Raw genomic sequence first — 21859 nt, forward strand, 5'->3', positions numbered from 1 at the left:
CACAAGTCGGTGGTTTGCCATGTCCACTAATAGTCCATGAGTGCACAGGAAATGTGTGTCATGAGTGTCCCCAGCGCCCACAGCTGCTATGGAGCGCCGGGTCTGGTGTTTCCCTGCACAGAGAAGGAGCAGGGCGGCGTGCAGCGCTGGGCTATGCTCCCGAAACGCCGGTGGAAGAAACACCGCTGGCTGTCCTCTTTGCGCCGGTCTCTCGCCGTTGCGATGGCCACTGGTGTGTCCTCCTGTGGCTGGTGTTGAGGCTCCGCTGGCCACCCGGCATGTACTCCGTACGGGCGTGCTGCGAGCAGAATCCGATCGGCTTCCTCCGCCAAACTACGATAGTCCTGAGCCTGCACCAGAGGCGAAGTGGCCAGAGCCGTGCGCACCTCGGCGGGGGTTGATGCAGAAACAGCTGGTGGAGAGGAACGAAGAGTCACCTGATCCCAGCAGCGCCAGCATATTGTCCATCAGCTCCGTGGGTTTACTGTCCCCCAAACCGCTGAGTGACAGCAGGCGCTCCACTCGTTCCGCGGCCGACAGCTGGAACCGACAGAGGAGCTGATTCTTGAGAGCGGTGAATCTGCTTTGTGCCGGCGGTTCCCGCAGCAGCCCCATCACTCGGGCGGTGGTGGATGAATCTAATGCCGTGACGACATGTTAGTATTTCGTGTCGTCCGCCGTGATGCCTCGGAGCTGGAACTGGGCTTCGACATGCTGAAACCACTGCTCCGGGTCATGTTGCCAAAATTCAGGTAATTTGATGGTAGCGGCAGACATCGCGGCCCCGCCGGCTTGTGCGTCCTCGATAGACATGTCCAAATGTCAGGGTCACCAATGTGGAAGCCGTGAAAGAGGAGGCGGACAGAGGTGTCGAGTCGTTCTTCTTTATTGCTTCACACAGCAGGACAGTAGACCTGTCAAACATTTCCCCCCGTGACATCACCGCACTTCCTCCTTTAATCCTACCGCATCACCACCCCCCCCCCCCCCCACGTCACCGACACATCCCTTCCACTCTGAATGAGAGAACCTCCCTCAAGGTGCACCACAGTTTCCACATTACAAGGGAAAGCTCTTACTTCTGCAACTTTAATATCCAGGAGAGCCGTTCTTCTTCAGTGGGAATCAGATAAACCGCCATCAGTTAACAAGTGGAGAAAGGAAACGCTCTGTGTGCTGCAGCTGGAGAAGCTGAGACACAGCAGAGACACTGTCCTGAGAAGTTTGGGTGATCTGGTCTCCTGTCTTTGACTACGTTAAAAATCTGAGTCTATACTGAAGCTAACGTTATTGTCTACATGATTAAAGGAGTTACTTTTATTTATTTGTTTGTTATTTTTAATTATCTGTAATGTATATTCACTGTTTTGCATTTTACTTTTCTTTTCTCTGTGCTGTTGTGTTTGTGTGACATGGGAGGGAGGGTGGGTGATTGGGAATGGTTGTATATGTGTATACCTGTAAAATGAAAAATCTATAAATAAAGTCTTGGAAAAAAACCCAAGAGTGTGAAAAGGTCACTGGATTGAACACAAAATGTAAAAATGAGAACGACATGTCTCAGTTCATCAGTTCATTGTTTATTTGAATGATCTGTAGCGTGCAGAGTACATGTGCTCGTCACGTTCCGGTTACAGGAATTCATGAGGTCTCCTGAAACCTCCAGAAGGAGCAAACTGGAGATTCAGTGCTGGAAAACAAAGCAAACCCATGTTAGAAAGAATCCTGTTGCTCCAGAAGAACAGGACCAGGAGCTGATCATTACAATATATTTTCCTTTATACCACATCATGACATTCTTGGAAAAAGGAAGAAGATATTTATATATTTTTTTATTTTCATTCGTACCTTTAAGTCCCAAATGACCATGGCTCCATCCAGACCCACACTGCTGTACTTGGCCACCTTAACTTTGTCCCCAGACACGACACACAGCTGCCTGTAGAAAACAGCACAACAACAACTTACAGCTTTCTCAACTACTTCAACAAGAAAAGGAGACTTGTGGCAATATTGACTGTATCAAGTGAATTGGAGCTCCGCTGACAGAGAGCCGTGTTCAGTGTGTGGTAATTGAGTGGTGCAGTGGTCAGTGCTCCTGCCTCATAGTGACCAGATGGTGGGTTCACACAGCCTTTTCTGTGTGGAGTTCCTCTGATGACCATGAGCACAGCCACAGACTGTCAGAACTGAGAAGTCACATTTCAATGATCAGAATGGGTCAAACTGTAAACTTCTGCTCCATAAACAACTAGGAGCAGTTCAGTCCTCGGACCATCTGCAGACTGAAGACCTGAGGCCTGGACTACGAACCTGATCAACATATCCAGGGTCTCTGTTTCCTGGTTAACTTATCCAGATGTGAGTGATCCTGATCACCGTTACTACCAAGCAGGTTATCAACTCTCTGGTTCAACCCAGACCTACGTGTGCACGTTCACGTGAAAGGGGCGGAGTTAGCAGCATCTGACCAATCACACACAGAGAAACCCTGCAGATTACTGAAGGAGCAGTTAATCTCTGAGATTATGAAGAATTCAAACCCATCCAGCAGCTCAAAGCAACACTGCTGCTGCAGCCAGAACCAGAACCTTCCTGACTTGTTAATGCTGACTTGGTGAGATTAGAGCAGATTAATTTATCAGCCATATAAACAGACAGCACGTCTGCTGATCACTCAGTTTCACTTTATTCCAGCAGAAACGTGTCGGGCTGAACTTCCTCACTGATCTTCTTTCAGTTTATAGTTTCCATCCCGTTGGTTTGACGCTGAGTTTCTCTTGTGTTTGTGTTGGAATATTAATTCATCACTGTGACGACACGAGTAGTTCTGCGTTATATAAATTCATGGTTCTGCAGTTCTGTCAGGTGTGATCATGAACCTCATTATTCCAGATAAACAGACCTGGAACAAGTCCAGAACAAGAACCTCCTTCAGAGCCTCAGAGACCAGGATTTATTTTATTATGTCAGAAAGATTGTTCTAGATTAATTTATCTTCTCCTCTCTGCTGCAGCTCAGAGCTGAACCTGCCCACCAATCACCATCATTTAAGAATGGGCGGGGCATTTCCCAAGAGATCTGATTGGTCAGGAGGCGGAGCTCTGACCTCTTATCTAGAACATAACCTGCTCCGGGGCAGGTTAGACTTTCAGTGTCAGTCACCAGGTGATTTATCCTGGTGAGAAGTGAGCGAGAGTCGTAGTACAGAAAACCAGAGTTAATCCTGAAGTTATCTGGAGAAGAGAAAACCAGAGTTAATCCTGAAGTTATCTAGATAAGAGAAAACCAGAGTTAATCCTGAAGTTATCTCCATAAGAGAACATCCAGCTTGGTTCATCACTTGGTAGTACTCAGGTTCAGTCTCTGAGATTCTGTCTCCAGCACTCAGCCAAGGATTCTATCTGGGAAAGGATGTAGAAAATGCTTCTAAATGCTGGAGGAGGAGGTGGGAGGAAGAGAAGGACCTCTCTGCACAGCTTCAATGAGAAGAAATGAGAAAGAGAAGATGTGAGTCCTCACGTGATGCTGTTCTGGTGACGAGTGTCCAGCTCGTTGTCCTCCTCCTCTGTGGCCCTCTTGTCCAGGTTGCGGAAGTGTTGCATGGCCGACATGCTGCCCTTGGCGGTCTGCTTGGGGATGTCCAGCTTCTTCACAAACTCCAAGCAGCCCCGACCCTTGTAGGTGTACTGGTAGGGGCAGCAGTCATGTCCCTGGCATGGACACGAGACAGAAACAGGTCAGAATCTTTGACCTGGCGCTCGAGGAGAATGAAGAAGGCGACAGTTACCGCAGCCACGATGTCGGTGTGGCTGACGTAGAGGACGCTGAGCAGAGGCAGGTGGTCCGTGGTGAGCTGGGTTACCCTCAACACACAAACACAGGACAATCGTTTTAACCATTAGAACGACGTGTCCTACTAACTGAGAGGTCAGGGGTCAGCCAGGTCCCCTTCAACACAAACACAGGAGTGTCATCGTTATCGTTGTAATGATAAGAAAGATTATGCTGAGATTCAATGGTTCAAAGGCGGGACCCCAACTCACTCAATTCTATGGCTGTTGTGTGCGCCGCTCACTTCACCTTTTCAATAAAGCACAAGTGTTTTAATTATTTATTTATTAGTCCTCTGCAGAGGGGAGATTTCTTTTCTTGACTCAACTGACCCAATGGTAGGCAGCTCGGGGGCTGAGGGTCTTGATCAGGGAGTCACAGTGTTTTTTGGACTGTGGCAGGAAACCAGAGCACCTGAGGAAACCCAGGTCCAAGGCCAGGTTAGAACCCCGAGCTTCTAACCGTGAGGCGAGAGTGCTCACCACTGCCCCTCAGTGTTAATCTGTGTCAGCCTTAAAATACAGATAACACAGCTTATAATCTTCTGTATGGATTTTTAGCTATATTTACCAAACTGTTGCATTCAATTGAGACTTTTAGAAATGGATTACAACTTTAACTTTTGTGGACTGGTTTAGTTTTTACAGTAAACTTAATGATCAGCTCGGTTGTTTCAGCTATTTCAGAAATGTTCACAGTTTCAGCTATGTGAGCTACTTTAGTAGTTTAAAAGTTTTTATTAGTTTAGCTCTTCATCATCACAGACAGCGCAGTTTTAATTTTCAGCTTTTTTAAAATCACTTTTTTAGCATTCTTACAGAATTTGCCATTTCTTTTATTAGCTGTTTTTTTTCAAGTGGTTTATTATGGAATCAGATGAGTGCCAAGATTAAAAGGAAATAAATGTGGAACTATAAAGAGAATCAATAAAGGTGTGATCAGGTATGGACTAGTCCCCCTGAACAGAAAGACCCCCCACAGCTCTTACTGATTTGCTTTGTATTGCTTTTGTCTTTTCCAGACGGTTTGACTCGTCCAGTAAATACAAGACAAAAAGCAAATGGAAAAGACAAAGACAAAACAGGACAAGCATTGACAAAATGGAATAAGCAAAGACGAGATGGAAAAAGAAAGAACCTTTGTATATTTTTTGTTTTATTGATTCTCTTTATATTTCCACATTTATTTCCTTTTAATTTTGGCACTCCTGTGATTCCATAGTTGATTCGTAAACTAGAGTTATGAACTAAGATACTGTATGTGTTTGTTTCCATGTAGTTTAGTGAAAGCTTCATCGACTCACTACAGAGCGGCTGTAGAGTCACTACAGAGCTGTAGAGTCACTACAGAGGGGCTGTAGAGCCACTACAGAGCTTTAGAGTCACTACAGAGGGGCTGTAGATCACTACAGAGCGGCTGTAGAGTCACTACAGAGGGGCTGTAGAGCCACTACAGAGGGGCTGTAGAGTCATATGTGGCTGCAGATTCCTGTTTTGAGTGTCTAGGTTGCAGTACTCACTCTTTCCCTTGTGTAGCATCAACCACAGAGATGGTGCTGTTGTGAGCTACCCAGGCCAGCTGGTCTCCGCTGGGGGAGAAGGAGACATCGTGCACCCACCCTCCACACTCCTTATGGTCCAGCATCAGCTCACCAAAAGGCATCTTGGCGCCCCAGGCGGTGGATCCAGGCTTCTCTTCAATGTCCTTAATGTAGGCTGAGAAAACCCTTAGAGACACAAAGGTGTGTACCTGTGTCAAGTACTGGTTTGCATCAGGTTTTTCACCTCCACAGCTTCTCTGAGCTCATTGAAAACAACATTTACACCATTGGTGCACAATAGCGGCGTGGCGGGGTGGGGCGTGGCGCGGCGAGGCGGGGTGGGGTGGGGCGTGGCGTGGCGTGGCGTGGCGTGGCGTGGCGTGGCGTGGCGTGGCGTGGCGTGGCGTGGCGTGGCGTGGCGTGGCGTGGCGAGGCGGGGTGGGGCGTGGCGCGGCGGGGTGGGGCGTGGCGTGGCGTGGCGAGGCGGGGTGGGGCGTGGCGCGGCGGGGCGGGGCGTGGCGTGGCGTGGCGAGGCGGGGTGGGGCGTGGCGCGGCGGGGCGGGGCGTGGCGTGGCCGGGTGGGGTGGGGCATGGCGGGGTGGGGTGGGGCAGGGCGTTGTACTCTCACTCTGTCACTCTGGACCCAGTCAGTTTGCCTTGGTCTTTCTGCCCTGCAGGAGTTTGTTCTGGTAAAAGGTTCTCAGTGGGGTTCTTTACTATCAGTTAACAAAATGTGTGTGTAGGAGACGGATCGGCTTTTTCTTTTCTTCCTGGAATTGGTAACATGTTTTTGTCTCAACCCAAAGTTCCCATGATCCAAAGTTTGTTAAAGTAGTTGTAGATAGATGTACTGATAGATGTACTGATAGGTGTACTGACAGATGTACTGATAGGTGTACTGAGAGACGTACTGTAAAGATGTACTGACAGATGTACTGACAGATGTACTGATAGATGTATTGATGGGTGTACTGATGGATGTACTGAGAGACATACTGATAATTGTACTGATAGGTGTATTGATTGGTGTACTGATAGATGTACTGAGAGACGTATTGATAGATGTATTGATGGGTGTACTGATAGATGTACTGAGAGACGTACTTATAGATGTATTGATGGGTGTACTGATAGATGTACTGAGAGACGTACTTATAGATGTATTGATGGGTGTACTGATGGGTATACTGATAGATGGATTGATGGGTGTACTGATAGATGTACTGATAGACGTACTGATAGATGTACAGATAGACGTACTGATAGATGCATTGATAGATGTACTGATAGACGTACTGATAGATGCACTGATAGATGTACTGATGGGTGTACTGATAGATGTACTGATAGATGTACTGATAGATGTACTGATAGATGTATTGATGGGTGTACTGATAGATGTACTGAGAGACGTACTGATAGATGTACTGATAGATGTACTGATAGATGTATTGATGGGTGTACTGATAGATATACTGAGAGACGTACTGATAGATGTATTGATGGGTGTACTGATAGATGTACTGAGAGACGTATTGATAGATGTATTGATGGGTGTACTGATGGGTATACTGATAGATGTACTGATAGATGTATTGATGGGTGTACTGGTAGATGTACTGATAGATGTACTGATGGGTGTACTGATAGATGTACTGATAGATGTACCAATGGGTGTACTGATAGATGTATTCATAGACGTACTGATAGATGTACTGATAGATGTATTCATAGACGTACTGATAGATGTACTGATAGATTTACTGATAGATGTACTGATGGGTGTACTGATAGATGTATTGATGGGTGTACTGATAGATGTACTGATAGATTTACTGATAGATGTACTGATGGGTGTACTGATAGATGTATTGATGGGTGTACTGATAGATGTACTGCGAGACGTACTGATAGATGATCTGATGGGTGTACTGATGGGTGTACTGATGGGTGTACTGATGGGTGTACTGATGGGTGCACTGATAGATGTACGGATAGATGTTCTGATAGATGTACTGATAGATGTACTGATAGATGTACTGATAGATGTATTGATGGGTGTACTGATAGATGTACTGATAGATGTACTGATAGATGTTCTAATAGATGTTCTGATAGATGTTCTAATAGATGTTCTGATAGATGTTCTGATAGATGTTCTAATAGGTGTACTGATAGATGTACTGATAGATGTATTGATAGATGTATTGATGGGTGTACTGATAGATGTACCGATAGATGTACTGATAGATGTTCTAATAGATGTTCTGATAGATGTATTGATGGGTGTACTGATAGATGTACTGATAGATGTTCTGATAGATGTTCTAATAGGTGTACTGATAGATGTACTGATAGATGTACTGATAGATGTACTGATAGATGTTCTAATAGATGTACTGATAGATGTACTGATAGATGTTCTAATAGGTGTACTGATAGATGTACTGATAGATGTACTGATAGATGTACTGATAGATGTTCTGATAGATGTTCTAATAGGTGTACTGATAGATGTTCTGATAGATGTTCTAATAGGTGTACTGATAGATGTACTGATAGATGTACTGATAGATGTACTGATAGATGTTCTAATAGATGTACTGATAGATGTACTGATAGATGTTCTAATAGGTGTACTGATAGATGTACTGATAGATGTTCTAATAGATGTTCTGATAGATGTTCTGATAGATGTTCTAATAGATGTACTGATAGATGTTCTAATAGATGTTCTGATAGATGTTCTGATAGATGTTCTAATAGATGTTCTGATAGATGTTCTGGTCTATTCTCACCTGCAGTGCAGATCTGCAGACCCGGCTGCCAGCAGGATGTTGTTGGGATGCCAGTCCAGACTCAGAACTGTGGAGCGAACAGACTTCTTGATGTGCTTACTGAGCCACCTAAAAGAAATAAACAATGAAGCTTCATTCTGCCGGGCTTTACTGAACAGTCTCACTCTTTACTGGGAGATGTTGGTCTGTTTGGATCACAAAATCATTCGTCCAAAATACAAGCGCAGATTTGATGCAGTATTACTCACGATGATTGAAAAACAAACAGTTGATATACTGGGATATTTAGTGACCGCAGCAAATCTAACAGGGCCGATGTGGTAGGACAGTATGGCATAGTTCAAATATTAACAATTTTAAAATACATATTGTTAAATACTTGCAATAAATTATGTTTCCATAGACTCTGCAAAAGTGAGTCCAAGAAGAGAAAGAGTACTCTTATTATGAATCCTAATCCTTCACTCATTGCAGTTCATATCACAAGTGCATTATATCACCACATTATCACATCTTGCAGGTTTATCTGACACCGTGCAGGCCCAGCATGTCACTTCTGACTTTTGATTGGTGATTTATGACTTGTTATGGCTTCGTGAGCGTCTCACCAGTCGTTCTCTTTCTCGAAGTAGCACACCGAGATGATTCGAGCTCCACTTCCCAGTGCGAACTTGTTCTCCAGTGGAGACCACTTCACACAGGTCGCTGCACGGTTGATGCGCACCAGGACCAGGGTGGGCTTCCACACGTTGTCCTTCAGGGTCCACACGTAGGCGTTGCGGTCTGACGCACACGTCACAATGCGGTTGGACTCTGGAGCCCAGTCAATGCCTGCAGACATCATGCATGTTAGGAACTTGGACCTGACCATAAATCCCCTTCAGACAATTTGTCCTGGGCTGCAGGTGAGTCAGGAGGTGGAGCAGCTCATTCTTCATGGTTGGTGTTTAACACCGACACCATCTATCCATGGACAACATACTTAATCACCACTTCCCCCTGTTGGATGGTGAAATTCTTGTGTCTTTTAATGAGGCTCAGATGAGGTCCAACAGTCCCTGATCACATTATTTCAAACATTAAAACATAATAGTTTGTATATTTCTGAGTAAAACATTCATACAAAACTGTTTCCAGACTGCAATATGTGGACAAACGTCTTCATTTGGAATTGAAGAGGAAAGAGTAAAGGCTGAGATAAAGGTGGGATCTGCACGTTGTTATTGATTCAAAAAATGTTGTGTGTCCAAACTAAATACAGAATTCCAGGACAAAGAGAATCAGAGCCATAGAAATCCGAGCGTGGGCCTTCACCGGTTGAATTGAATTCAACTTCTCCTTCGATCCTGCAGGTGTGTTTGACCTGATTTCATTGAGCTTCCAGTGGAATGACAAAAGTCACTGAAGGTCAAGTCAAATAACTTTATTCATCCTCTCGGGGCAATACAAAAGCAGTACACTGAGTAGTTAATGTAAAAGCATAAAAAAAAACTTCAAAACACCATAAAAGCATAAAAAAACCATGAGCCACATCATTAATACCATAAGTACTTATCTCAAGTCCTCATATAAAGTGTATTTGTGGTCATGAAAATGATCAAATCTGCAGTTTAGCACAAACCATTATTTAGTAGTTGTTTTGTTGGAAGGGTTAAATAAATGTTTAAAATAATTCCTAGTTCATGTTCAACAAAAGAGAAACAACAAAGGAGACCTCTGAGAGGCTGTTTTATGAAATCTTTATTCAGAAGGTCACCAACACCCCCTCAGCATGTTGACGACTCACAGCCTCTTCCTGTTATTAAAGTGCTTCAGCTCTCTGGGTACCTGTGATTCTCCCGCTGTGCTCGCTCAGCTCGTGGATCTTCTCCCACTCTTTGCCCTTCTTCTCGTACACGATGGCCACATTGTTGTTTTGGCTCACAACGATCTCTGCAAGGAAATACAGCCAGACTGTGAAGGCAAGGCAAGGCAAGGCAAGGCAAGGCAATTCACAGAGCTTTACAAAGAAATTAAAGAAATACAGAATAAAGAAATATATTAAAGCTTCAGAAGAAATTAAAGAAATGCATTAAAACAAATAATCAAGAAAAGTATAATAAATAGGTAAGAGATTATTCAGATTAGTTTACTAAGTAAGTAGAGTCTATTGTTGATTCTACATCCTGTACATCTAGGAATGTTTGACGTCCTGATTTAAAAGAAGTGAGTGTGTCAGCAGGCTTCAGGTGTTCAGGAACTTTGTTCCACAGGTGAGGAGGTAGGAACTAAAAGCTGCTCCACCTTGTTTCTTCTGACTGTAGGGACAGTGAGTTGAGCTCCACCCTCAGTATGGTGGTGTAATGTGCTCCACCCTCTTTGTGTTGGTGTAATGTGCTCCACCCTCAGTGTGGTGGTGTAATGAGCTCCACCCTCTTTGTGTTGGTGTAATGTGCTCCACCCTCAGTGTGTTGGGGGAATGAGCTCCACCCTCAGTGTGGTGGTGTAATGTGTTCCCCCCTCAGTGTGGTGGTGTAATGAGCTCCACCCTCAGTGTGTTGGGGGAATGTGCTCCACCCTCAGTGTGGTGGTGTAATGAGCTCCACCCTCAGTGTGTTGGGGGAATGTGCTCCACCCTCAGTGTGGTGGTGTAATGAGCTCCACCCTCTTTGTGTTGGTGTAATGTGCTCCACCCTCAGTGTGGTGGTGTAATGAGCTCCACCCTCAGTGTATTGGGGGAATGTGCTCCACCCTCAGTGTGGTGGTGTAATGAGCTCCACCCTCTTTGTGTTGGTGTAATGTGCTCCACCCTCGGTGTGTTGGTGTAATGTGCTCCACCCTCTTTGTGTTGGGGGAATGTGCTCCACCCTCAGTGTGGTGGTGTAATGAGCTCCACCCTCAGTGTGGTGGTGTAATGAGCGCCACCCTCTTTATGTTGGTGTAATGTGCTCCACCCTCAGTGTGTTGGTGTAATGTGCTCCACCCTCTTTGTGTTGGGGGAATGTGCTCCACCCTCAGTGTGGTGGTGTAATGTGCTCCACCCTCAGTGTGGTGGTGTAATGAGCTCTACCCTCAGCGTTCTGGATGAGCTCCACCCTCAGTGTGGTGGTATAATGAGCTCCACCCTCAGTGTGTTGGTGAGGACTCTGCCCTCAGCGTTCTGGATGAGCTCCACCTTCAGTGTGGTGGTGTAATGAGCTCCACCCTCAGTGTGTTGGTGTAATGAGCTCCACCCTCAGTGTGGTGGTGTAATGAGCTCCACCCTCAGCGTTCTGGATGAGCTCCACCCTCAGTGTGTTGGTGTAATGAGCTCCACCCTCAGTGTGGTGGTGTAATGAGCTCCACCCTCAGTGTGTTGGTGAGGACTCTGCCCTCAGCGTTCTGGATGAGCTCCACCTTCAGTGTGGTGGTGTAATGAGCTCCACCCTCAGTGTGTTGGTGTAATGAGCTCCACCCTCAGTGTGGTGGTGTAATGAGCTCCACCCTCAGCGTTCTGATGAGCTGTAGTTGTCTGACAGATTGTGTCCTGAGGCCTGTCAACACTCCGTTACAATAATCAACCCAGTGAAGATGAAAGCAGAAGAAGTTTCTCAGAAATCCTTTGATTCTTCCACATTGTTCAGACGGTAGGAAGCTCATGTGGTTCTTGTCTTAATGTGGCTGTAGAATTTCAGGGTGGAGTCCAGAACTCCACCCAGATTTCTGCCTGATCTGATGTCCTGAGTGACCTGGAGTCAAGATGAGCACTGACCTTTAACCTTTCTTCTTTGGGGACAAAAACAATGAGCTGAGTTTTCTCTGGGTTGAGTTGTAAAACGTGCTGACTCATCACTCCTTCATTTCCTCCGCCGGTATCAGGGGGCGTGGTCATTCACTGACACTGAGATATAGAGCTGAGTGTGGTCTGGTCATTCTGAGAAGAGATGTTGTAATGTTCCATGATCTGAGCCAGTGGGAGCTGGAGATGTTCACTAAAGGGCCCCAGGATGGAGCCCTGAGGAACCCCACAAGTGATTTGCTCACGTTCACAATCAGCTGCTGACACAGAATGGCGGCCATCTTGCCAGGAGGATTTAAAGCCACTGAGTGCAGAGCCAGAAGGTCCAACCATTGTTCCAGTGGGTCCAGCAGGACGTTGTGTCCAACTGTGTCCAAAGCAGCACTAAGACCCAGTCAGGGTCAAAGTGAGACAGAGGACGTGTCCCTGCTCATGGAGACGTCCTCCAGCACTTTAATCCCAGTGTCTCAGTGCTCTGACCCCAATCCAGACTGGAAAACATTCAGCTCCTTGTTTTGAGCCAGAAAAGCAGGAAGTTGTGTAAAAAGCACCTTTTCAATAATCTGACTTCAGAAAGCTTTGATCTGGGCCTGGAGTTACTGATTCCTCAAGTATCCAGATTACTCTTTTTTAAAAGAGCTTTGATAACGGCTGGAGTCGATGCCTTAGGTCTGGCTCCGGTGCTTTAGGGCTGGAGTCGATGCTTTAGGGCTGGAGTCGGTGCTTTAGGGCTGGAGTCAATGCTTTAGGGCTGGAGCTCCAGTGCTTTAGGGCTGGCTCCGGTGCTTTAGGGCTGGAGTCGATGCTTTAGGGCTGGCTCCAGTGCTTTAGGGCTGGAGTCGATGCTTTAGGGCTGGAGTCGATCCTTTAGGGCTGGCTCCGGTGCTTTAGGGCTGGAGTCGATGTTTTAGGGCTGGAGTCGATGCTTTAGGGCTGGAGCTCCGGTGCTTTAGGGCTGGAGTCGATGCTTTAGGGCTGGAGTCAATGCTTTAGGGCTGGAGCTCAGGTGCTTTAGGGCTGGAGCTCCGGTGCTTTAGGGCTGGAGTCGATGCTTTAGGGCTGGAGTTGATGCTTTAGGGCTGGAGCTCCGGTGCTTTAGGGCTGGATCTCCGGTGCTTTAGGGCTGGAGCTTCGGTGCTGTTCCAGTAAGAAACGTTGGAATTGTTGAACCTTGGAGCCTTGGCAGTATTTCGGTCCCATTGGGACAAATCCAGGGAATAGTTGGAGCCACCTAGTCGAAGGTGCGGTGCTCAGTATCAGAAGTATTTACATGCAGTACAATCTGTGACTGTTCAGTGACATTTCCTCCATGTACACTAGCTACCACGGAGTACATGTACTGTTTGTAGGATTCCTCTGGTTGCTGGTTGAGAGAACAAAGTCCTGTGTCCCGAGTAAAGTTTTTGTTCCTCTTATCAGTTTTCGGAGAGTGAAGAGGAGTGAAGAGGAGAGTGAAGAGGAGTGAAGAGGAGTGAAGAGGAGAGAGAAGAGGAGTGAAGAGGAGTGAAGAGGAGAGCGAAGAGGAGAGAGAAGAGGAGAGAAGAGGAGTGAAGAGGAGAGTGAAGAGGAGTGAAGAGGAGTGAAGAGGAGAGTGAAGAGGAGAGAGAAGAGGAGTGAAGAGGAGAGTGAAGAGGAGAGTGAAGAGGAGAGAAGAGGAGAGAGAAGAGGAGTGAAGAGGAGTGAAGAGGAGTGAAGAGGAGTGAAGAGGAGTGAAGAGGAGAGTGAAGAGGAGAGTGAAGAGGAGAGAGAAGAGGAGTGAGGAGAGTGAAGAGGAGTGAAGAGGAGTGAAGAGGAGAGAGAAGAGGAGTGAAGAGGAGAGTGAAGAGGAGAGCGAAGAGGAGTGAAGAGGAGTGAAGAGGAGAGAGAAGAGGAGTGAAGAGGAGAGTGAAGAGGAGAGCGAAGAGGAGTGAAGAGGAGTGAAGAGGAGAGAGAAGAGGAGTGAAGAGGAGAGTGAAGAGGAGAGAGAAGAGGAGTGAAGAGAAGTGAAGAGGAGAGTGAAGAGGAGAGCGAAGAGGAGTGAAGAGGAGTGAAGAGGAGAGAGAAGAGGAGTGAAGAGGAGTGAAGAGGAGAGTGAAGAGGAGTGAAGAGGAGAGCGAAGAGGAGTGAAGAGGAGAGAGAAGAGGAGTGAAGAGGAGTGAAGAGGAGAGCGAAGAGGAGAGAGAAGAGGAGTGAAGAGGAGAGAGAAGAGGAGTGAAGAGGAGAGTGAAGAGGAGAGTGAAGAGGAGAGCGAAGAGGAGTGAAGAGGAGTGAAGAGGAGAGAGAAGAGGAGTGAAGAGGAGTGAAGAGGAGTGAAGAGGAGAGTGAAGAGGAGAGAGAAGAGGAGTGAAGAGGAGTGAAGAGGAGAGCGAAGAGGAGTGAAGAGGAGTGAAGAGGAGAGAGAAGAGGAGTGAAGAGGAGAGTGAAGAGGAGAGCGAAGAGGAGTGAAGAGGAGTGAAGAGGAGTGAAGAGGAGAGAGAAGAGGAGTGAAGAGGAGAGCGAAGAGGAGTGAAGAGGAGTGAAGAGGAGAGAAAAGAGGAGTGAAGAGGAGAGTGAAGAGGAGAGAGAAGAGGAGTGAAGAGGAGAGTGAAGAGGAGAGTGAAGAGGAGAGCGAAGAGGAGTGAAGAGGAGTGAAGAGGAGAGAGAAGAAGAGTGAAGAGGAGAGTGAAGAGGAGTGAAGAGGAGAGTGAAGAGGAGAGCGAAGAGGAGTGAAAAGAGGAGTGAAGAGGAGTGAAGAGGAGAGTGAAGAGGAGAGAGAAGAGGAGTGAAGAGGAGTGAAGAGGAGAGTGAAGAGGAGTGAAGAGGAGTGAAGAGGAGAGAGAAGAGGAGTGAAGAGGAGAGTGAAGAGGAGAGCGAAGAGGAGTGAAGAGGAGAGAGAAGAGGAGTGAAGAGGAGTGAAGAGGAGAGCGAAGAGGAGAGCGAAGAGGAGTGAAGAGGAGTGAAGAGGAGTGAAGAGGAGAGAGAAGAGGAGTGAAGAGGAGAGTGAAGAGGAGAGCAAAGAGGAGTGAAGAGGAGAGTGAAGAGGAGAGCGAAGAGGAGTGAAGAGGAGAGTGAAGAGGAGAGCGAAGAGGAGTGAAGAGGAGAGCGAAGAGGAGTGAAGAGGAGAGTGAAGAGGAGAGTGAAGAGGAGAGCGAAGAGGAGTGAAGAGGAGAGAGAAGAGGAGTGAAGAGGAGAGCGAAGAGGAGTGAAGAGGAGAGAGAAGAGGAGTGAAGAGGAGAGCGAAGAGGAGAGCGAAGAGGAGTGAAGAGGAGAGCGAAGAGGAGTGAAGAGGAGAGAGAAGAGGAGTGAAGAGGAGAGTGAAGAGGAGAGAGAAGAGGAGTGAAGAGGAGAGCGAAGAGGAGTGAAGAGGAGAGAGAAGAGGAGTGAAGAGGAGAGCGAAGAGGAGTGAAGAGGAGAGAGAAGAGGAGTGAAGAGGAGTGAAGAGGAGTGAAGAGGAGAGAAGAGGAGTGAAGAGGAGAGGAGAGAGGTTTTGCTTTTAAAAGTCCCTTTATTAAAACATTTACTGAACAACCGTCACCAACAGACTCATCAAAAGAGTTTCCTTAATCAAAAACTAATATTTAAATCCTCGTCCCCCCACCGAACACAAAACCCCCCCACAGCCCAAATCTCCTGAAAGGCTTCACATTGTCCCTCATCCTGTAATAAGTGTGTTCCACCCTCAGTCTGGCTTTCAGCAGACCCTGCAGAACCAGGACCACCCTCAGTCTGGCTTTCAGCAGACCCTGCAGAACCGGGACCACCCTCAGTCTGGCTTTCAGCAGACCCTGCAGAACCGGGACCACCTCCACACTGCCCACACCTTGAGTCTTGTTCTTGCGGGTCAACCAAATGGCCGCCTGAGCAGTGGCAGACAGGAAGTTAATCATCGTTTGAACACTTTTCTTCTTTATTCAGTTTTTGGGACCAAATATAAATAAAATGAGAGAAAACGCCTCTCCAAACCCCTGAAACCACTTTTATACAAGATCAACCAGTGCTGACAGTCGTGGACATTGTGAAAACAAATGAAATAAAGTTTCTGTCTCAGTGCAAAAAAGACGCTCCTCCCCCACCCCTGGATCCAGGTGTACACCGTACCTGGATCCAGGTGTGCACCGTACCTGGATCCAGGGGTGCACCGTACCTGGATCCAGGGGTGCACCGTACCTGGATCCAGGGGTGCACCGTACCTGGTGGCTGCTATCGCACCATGTACGACTCTCCACTGGAGGTCTGCTGTCCTTTTTTCAACCGGCAGCTTGTACAGGGACCTCCAGCTGGTACAGGGACCTCCAGCTGGTACAGGGACCTCTAGCTGGTACAGGGACCTCCAGCTGGTACAGAGACCTCCAGCTGGTACAGGGACCTCCAGCTGGTACAGGGACCTCCAGCTGATACAGAGACCTCCAGCTGGTACAGGGACCTCCAGCTGGTACAGAGACCTCCAGCTGGTACAGGGACCTCCAGCTGGTACAGGGACCTCCAGCTGATACAGAGACCTCTAGCTGGTAGAGGGACCTCCAGCTGGTACAGGGACCTCCAGCTGATACAGAGACCTCTAGCTGGTACAGGGACCTCCAGCTGGTACAGGGACCTCCAGCTGATACAGAGACCTCTAGCTGGTAGAGGGACCTCCAGCTGGTACAGGGACCTCCAGCTGATACAGGGACCTCCAGCTGGTACAGGGACCTCTAGCTGGTACAGAGACCTCCAGCTGGTACAGAGACCTCCAGCTGGTACAGGGACCTCTAGCTGGTACAGGGACCTCCAGCTGGTACAGGGACCTCCAGCTGATACAGAGACCTCTAGCTGGTACAGGGACCTCCAGCTGGTACAGGGACCTCCAGCTGCCTTTCTGGGAAGCGTCCGTGCCAAGAAGCTCAGACCACCTCGACTCCTTCACCCCTGCCAGAGACTTTAGGTTGAGAACCTTCACACAGAGGTGGGACAAGGGTTTCTCCCTGCATCCCTGAAAGTGTCCAGATGAGGGGCTGTAAAAGACCTCCTGCCCCTCCCCCAATGCTGGGGTGATGTAGCTCCTCCCTCCTGCCCCTCCCCCACTGCTGGGGTGATGTAGCTCCTCCCTCCTGCCCCTCCCCCACTGCTGGGGTGATGTAGCTCCTCCCTCCTGCCCCTCCCCCACTGCTGGGGTGATGAGCAGAGAAAGGAAGCTGTAATCACCTCCTTCATCCCATTGATCGTACAGACTGCTGCTCTTTGCAAACAATCTGAGGGGATGTGGTAGAGCAGTGTAGACTTCTTCCACCACTCTGCTGAGGAGCCTGGTAGAGGTGATGTTGCTCCTCGTTCTCAGGTCTTCCACCACTCTGCTGAGGAGCCTGGTAGAGGTGATGTTGCTCCTCGTTCTCAGGTCTTCCACCGCTCTGCTGAGGAGCCTGGTAGAGGTGATGTTGCTCCTCCTTCTCAGGTCTTCCACCACTCTGCTGAGGAGCCTGGTAGAGGTGATGTTGCTCCTCGTTCTCAGGTCTTCCACCGCTCTGCTGAGGAGCCTGGTAGAGGTGATGTTGCTCCTCCTTCTCAGGTCTTCCACCACTCTGCTGAGGAGCCTGGTAGAGGTGATGTTGCTCCTCGTTCTCAGAGTGTCCATGGACGTTGCAGTCATCTTCATCAGGTGACCCAGCTTGGTGCAGCCAGCTTCTCTGAGGTTTGTTTGCAGGCTGGCAGATTGCAACGTCTGAGTCTTCAGAAAGTGATTGAAGAACAAGGGTTCCTCAAACACCCACATACCAGGACGTTCCACTGGAGTACGCTCTCTCTTTAAAGTCCACCACGCCTGCAGCACGGAGCTGTAGAACGGAGTCAAACCCCTGTGGTCTGTCTCATCGTCCTGCAGGAGGAAGAGCTGTTTGTCGTAACCCAGGCGTCCGGCTCTCCTCAGCAGTAGTCGCGCTGTATCGGTCCAACCTGGACCAGTTAGAAACAGATAGATGAAGGTCAAGGTTCGAGGACCCAGGTAAAGAGAGGCCACCGAGTCGTTCCCTTAACCTGCACAGTAAGGGCTCAATAGCCAAACTGTAAAGTTGTCCTGAAATAGGACAGCCTTGCCTTATCCCCCGTTGCACAGGGACCGGCCGACTCAGACCCACCCCTGTTTTCACCAATACTTGTGCACCACTATACAATAAGGTAATCCATGACAGAAAACCATCACCAAAACCAAAAGCCCTGAGTGTAGAAAACAAATATGAGTGATCCACCCTGTCGAAGGCCTTCTCCTGATCCAAACACACAATCCCAACATTAACATTGTTATCAGACAAACAAACATCAAAAACATCTCGCAGGAGGAAAAGATTGTCCAGAATAGTTCTGTCAGGTACACAGTATGTTTGGTCCATATGCACAATCATCTCCAGAATGTTCTTAAGTCTGTTAGAAAGAGCTCTGGAGAGCACTTTGTAGTCCGTACAGAGCAGGACCACCGGCCTCCAGTTCTTTAGTAAGGCCAGGTCTCCCTTCTTGGGCAGGAGGGAAAGTACAGCCTGTCGACAGGAAACAGGAAGAGAGCCTGCTCTGCAACACTCCATCAGGACAGCATGGACATCAGGACAGCATGGACATCAGGACAGCATGGACATCAGGACAGCATGGACATCAGGACCAAGAATGTTCCAGAAGTGCTTCAGAAGGTCAGCAGAGAGTCCATTGATCCCAGGAGCCCGGCCTGATGACAACTGGCTGAGGACAACTGTCAGCTCCTCCAGAGTCAGCTCACTGTCCATGGCAGCCTTCTCCTCCAGGCTGAGTTGAGGAAGCCCCTCTAGAAGGTGCCCCCGACACTCCATGCTGCACTGCTCAGCCCTGAAGAGGTCAGTGTAGAAGTCCACTGCATGGCTCCTCATCTCTACCGGACTCGTGGTGACCCTGCCTCCTGGAAGCTTCAGGACTCGTGGTGACCCCGCCTCCTGGAAGCTTCAGGACTCGTGGTGACCCTGCCTCCAGGAAGCTTCAGGACTCGTGGTGACCCCGCCTCCTGGAAGCTTCAGGACTCGTGGTGACCCCGCCTCCTGGAAGCTTCAGGACTCGTGGTGACCCCGCCTCCTGGAAGCTTCAGGACTCGTGGTGACCCTGCCTCCTGGAAGCTTCAGGACTCGTGGTGACCCCGCCTCCAGGAAGCTTCAGGACTCGTGGTGACCCCGCCTCCTGGAAGCTTCAGGACTCGTGGTGACCCCGCCTCCTGGAAGCTTCAGGACTCGTGGTGACCCCGCCTCCTGGAAGCTTCAGGACTCGTGGTGACCCCGCCTCCTGGAAGCTTCAGGACTCGTGGTGACCCCGCCTCCTAGAAGCTTCAGGACTCGTGGTGACCCCGCCTCCTGGAAGCTTCAGGACCCGTGGTGACCCCGCCTCCTGGAAGCTTCAGGACCCGTGGTGACCCCGCCTCCTGGAAGCTTCAGGACTCGTGGTGACCCCGCCTCCTGGAAGCTTCAGGACTCGTGGTGACCCCGCCTCCTGGAAGCTTCAGGACTCGTGGTGACCCCGCCTCCTGGAAGCTTCAGGACTCGTGGTGATCCTGCCTCCTGGAAGCTTCAGGACTCGTGGTGAACCAGTGAGATTTGACCCTCTTGCCTGGTGAGCAGACCAAGTCTATTGTGATGAAGTGGTGATCAGTGAAGCTGCTGGACTGATGTTACTGTGAATCAGTCTGGAGCTGAGACTCTGGGAGGTATACACCCTATCTAGTCTGGCTGCCCTCACCCTGTTGTTACCTGCCCTCACCCTGTTGTTACCTGCCCTCACCCTGGTGTTACCTAACCTCACCCTGTTGTTACCTGCCCTCACCCTGTTGTTACCTGCCCTCACCCAGGTGTTACCTGCCCTCACCCAGGTGTTACCTGCCCTCACCCTGTTGTTACCTGCCCTCACCCAGGTGTTACCTGCCCTCACCCAGGTGTTACCTGCCCTCACCCAGGTGTTACCTGCCCTCACCCTGTTGTTACCTGCCCTCACCCTGTTGTTACCTGCCCTCACCCAGGTGTACTGTCTGGACTGTGGATGCTTGACCCTCCATGTGTCTATCAGATCCAGGTGTGTAGTGATATCTTTAAGGGTTAGAGAAGACTGTGGTGAGGCTCCTCACCTGTCCTGTCCATGGTAAAATCCAGTTGCAGTTAAAATCTCCACCAATGATTCTTTGCTCATGACGACAGTGAACCAGTTCGTTTTTCAGTAGATTAAAGAAGTTTCTCTTTCTGGACCTTGATTAGGGGCGGAGACATTAACAGAACCAAACACAGAGCTCTGTAGTTCCACCCTGACCACTAGAAGCCCTCCCTTCACCACTTCAGTGGAAGATAACACGCAGAAGGTCCAAACAGAACAGCGCCCCCTGCAGTGAAGGTGGTGCCATTGCTGAGAGAGTATGATCCTCCCCACCATAGACCCCAATCTGCCTCGTCTGATGGAACCGTGTGTGTCTCCTGGAAGAAGAGCACATCTACCCTTTTCTGAGTCGTGATTTCAGATATTAAATGTCTTTTCTGTCTGTCCCTTCCACCACTGATGTTTAAAGATCCTACTTTTAGGTTCTGCATGGAGAGATGAGAACCGAGGATCAGACAGCAGGACAAGAGAACAGTAAAGAGGAAAACACCAAGTGAAACATGATCATTTTATTCTCTTGACTTTTCTGGCAGGTCTGTCATTTTTAATCTTTCTTAGTGTCGTGATGTGTTTTTGGAGCCTAAACCGCTTTTTTTCATCCAGCAGGTCGGGTCCTATCGGGTCCTACCGGGTCCTACCGGGTCCTACCGGGTCCTACCGGGTCCTATCGGGTCCTATCGGGTCCTACCGGGTCCTACCATCTTCTCAGGATGTCTACAGATTTGATGAATTTGTCTGTGTCACTAAAGTATTCGCTGAGTTTGACGGACTTTTTGTAAGTTATATCTAGGAAGTTGTTAATATCTTCTAGGAAATAGAGATCATCTGTATTCCTGTTACTTTCACACACAGACCCAGAGTCTGATCCAGAGTCGTACTCCAGTTCACCCTCACATGAAGCCTGGGTGTTGATCATTTCACCAATAGAGACATTCTCCCAGCCTGCAGAGCTTGTTGAGGCTTCAGCCTCTGCAGCCGGAGGCTGGATGTCAGTGAGAGCAGACTGAGAGCTGCTCAGGTTCTCTGCTTCAACAGACGCTTGCCGCTCTGGATGAACACCTTCTTCCTCCATATCATTGCTTTGAGCGGTTGCTCGTTTGACACCGCGCTCCTCAGGCGCGGCGACGGCGTAAGCAACCTCCGATGCATCCGCAGGCCCAGCGTCCCCGGACCCAGCGCCGGGCACGCCCCCTGACGCAGCGCCGGGCACGCCCCCTGACGCAGCGCCGGGCACGCCCCCTGACGCAGCGCCGGGCACGCCCCCTGACGCAGCGCCGGGCACGCCCCCTGACGCAGCGCCGGGCACGCCCCCTGACGCGGCAGTGCGCGCCATGCGCGCAGCATTCGCGCCTCTCGCGGCGCCGTACGCGGTATCCGCGGCCGCCGCCCCCTGCTTCTTATGCGGACACGCAACCCGTTTGTGTCCCACATCTCCACACTGGAAACCCTTTAGCTGTCCTGAGCAGCGTTCACCGTGCTTCACCGTGCTTCACCGTGCTTCACCGTGCTTCACCCTGCTTCACCGTGCGTCACCGTGCTTCACCGTGCTTCACCCTGCTTCACCGTGCGTCACCGTGCTTCACCGTGCTTCACCGTGCTTCACCGTGCTTCACCGTGCTTCACCGTGCTTCACCGTGCTTCACCCTGAAAGACACTTCCAGAGCTTGAGAGGGTGAATCTAGAAACATGAACACGTGTCGTCTCAGTGACGTCACATGCTTCAGCTTCTGATTCTTACAGCCTAAATTCACGGTTGTAAATCCGCTGGCAAACTTTCCAAACCTACGGAGCTCGATCTCTAGTGACTCGTTAGAAATGAACGGCGGCACACCGGACACGGTGATTCGCGTT

At 49.2% G+C, this 21859-nt stretch overlaps 1 protein-coding gene across 1 annotated transcript in view; it reads right to left on the reverse strand.

The window, feature by feature from the left end:
- Window positions 1-871: 871 nt before the first annotated feature.
- Window positions 872-21859, reverse strand: part of LOC308124678 (actin-related protein 2/3 complex subunit 1A) — a 23702-nt gene continuing 2714 nt past the window's right edge. The window contains exons 3-10 of the mRNA XM_080487869.1: window positions 10000-10104; window positions 8781-9003; window positions 8173-8280; window positions 5354-5560; window positions 3791-3866; window positions 3523-3713; window positions 1849-1939; window positions 872-1690 (exon numbers count right to left, since the gene is read on the reverse strand). Coding sequence (XP_080343995.1) covers window positions 1685-1690; window positions 1849-1939; window positions 3523-3713; window positions 3791-3866; window positions 5354-5560; window positions 8173-8280; window positions 8781-9003; window positions 10000-10104 — 1007 coding nt within the window. The 3' untranslated portion in view covers window positions 872-1684. The remainder of the gene's footprint in view (window positions 1691-1848; window positions 1940-3522; window positions 3714-3790; window positions 3867-5353; window positions 5561-8172; window positions 8281-8780; window positions 9004-9999; window positions 10105-21859) is intronic.

This window comes from Lipophrys pholis (assembly GCF_963383615.2).
Source record: "Lipophrys pholis genome assembly, chromosome: 19".
Lineage (NCBI taxonomy): Eukaryota > Metazoa > Chordata > Actinopteri > Blenniiformes > Blenniidae > Lipophrys > Lipophrys pholis.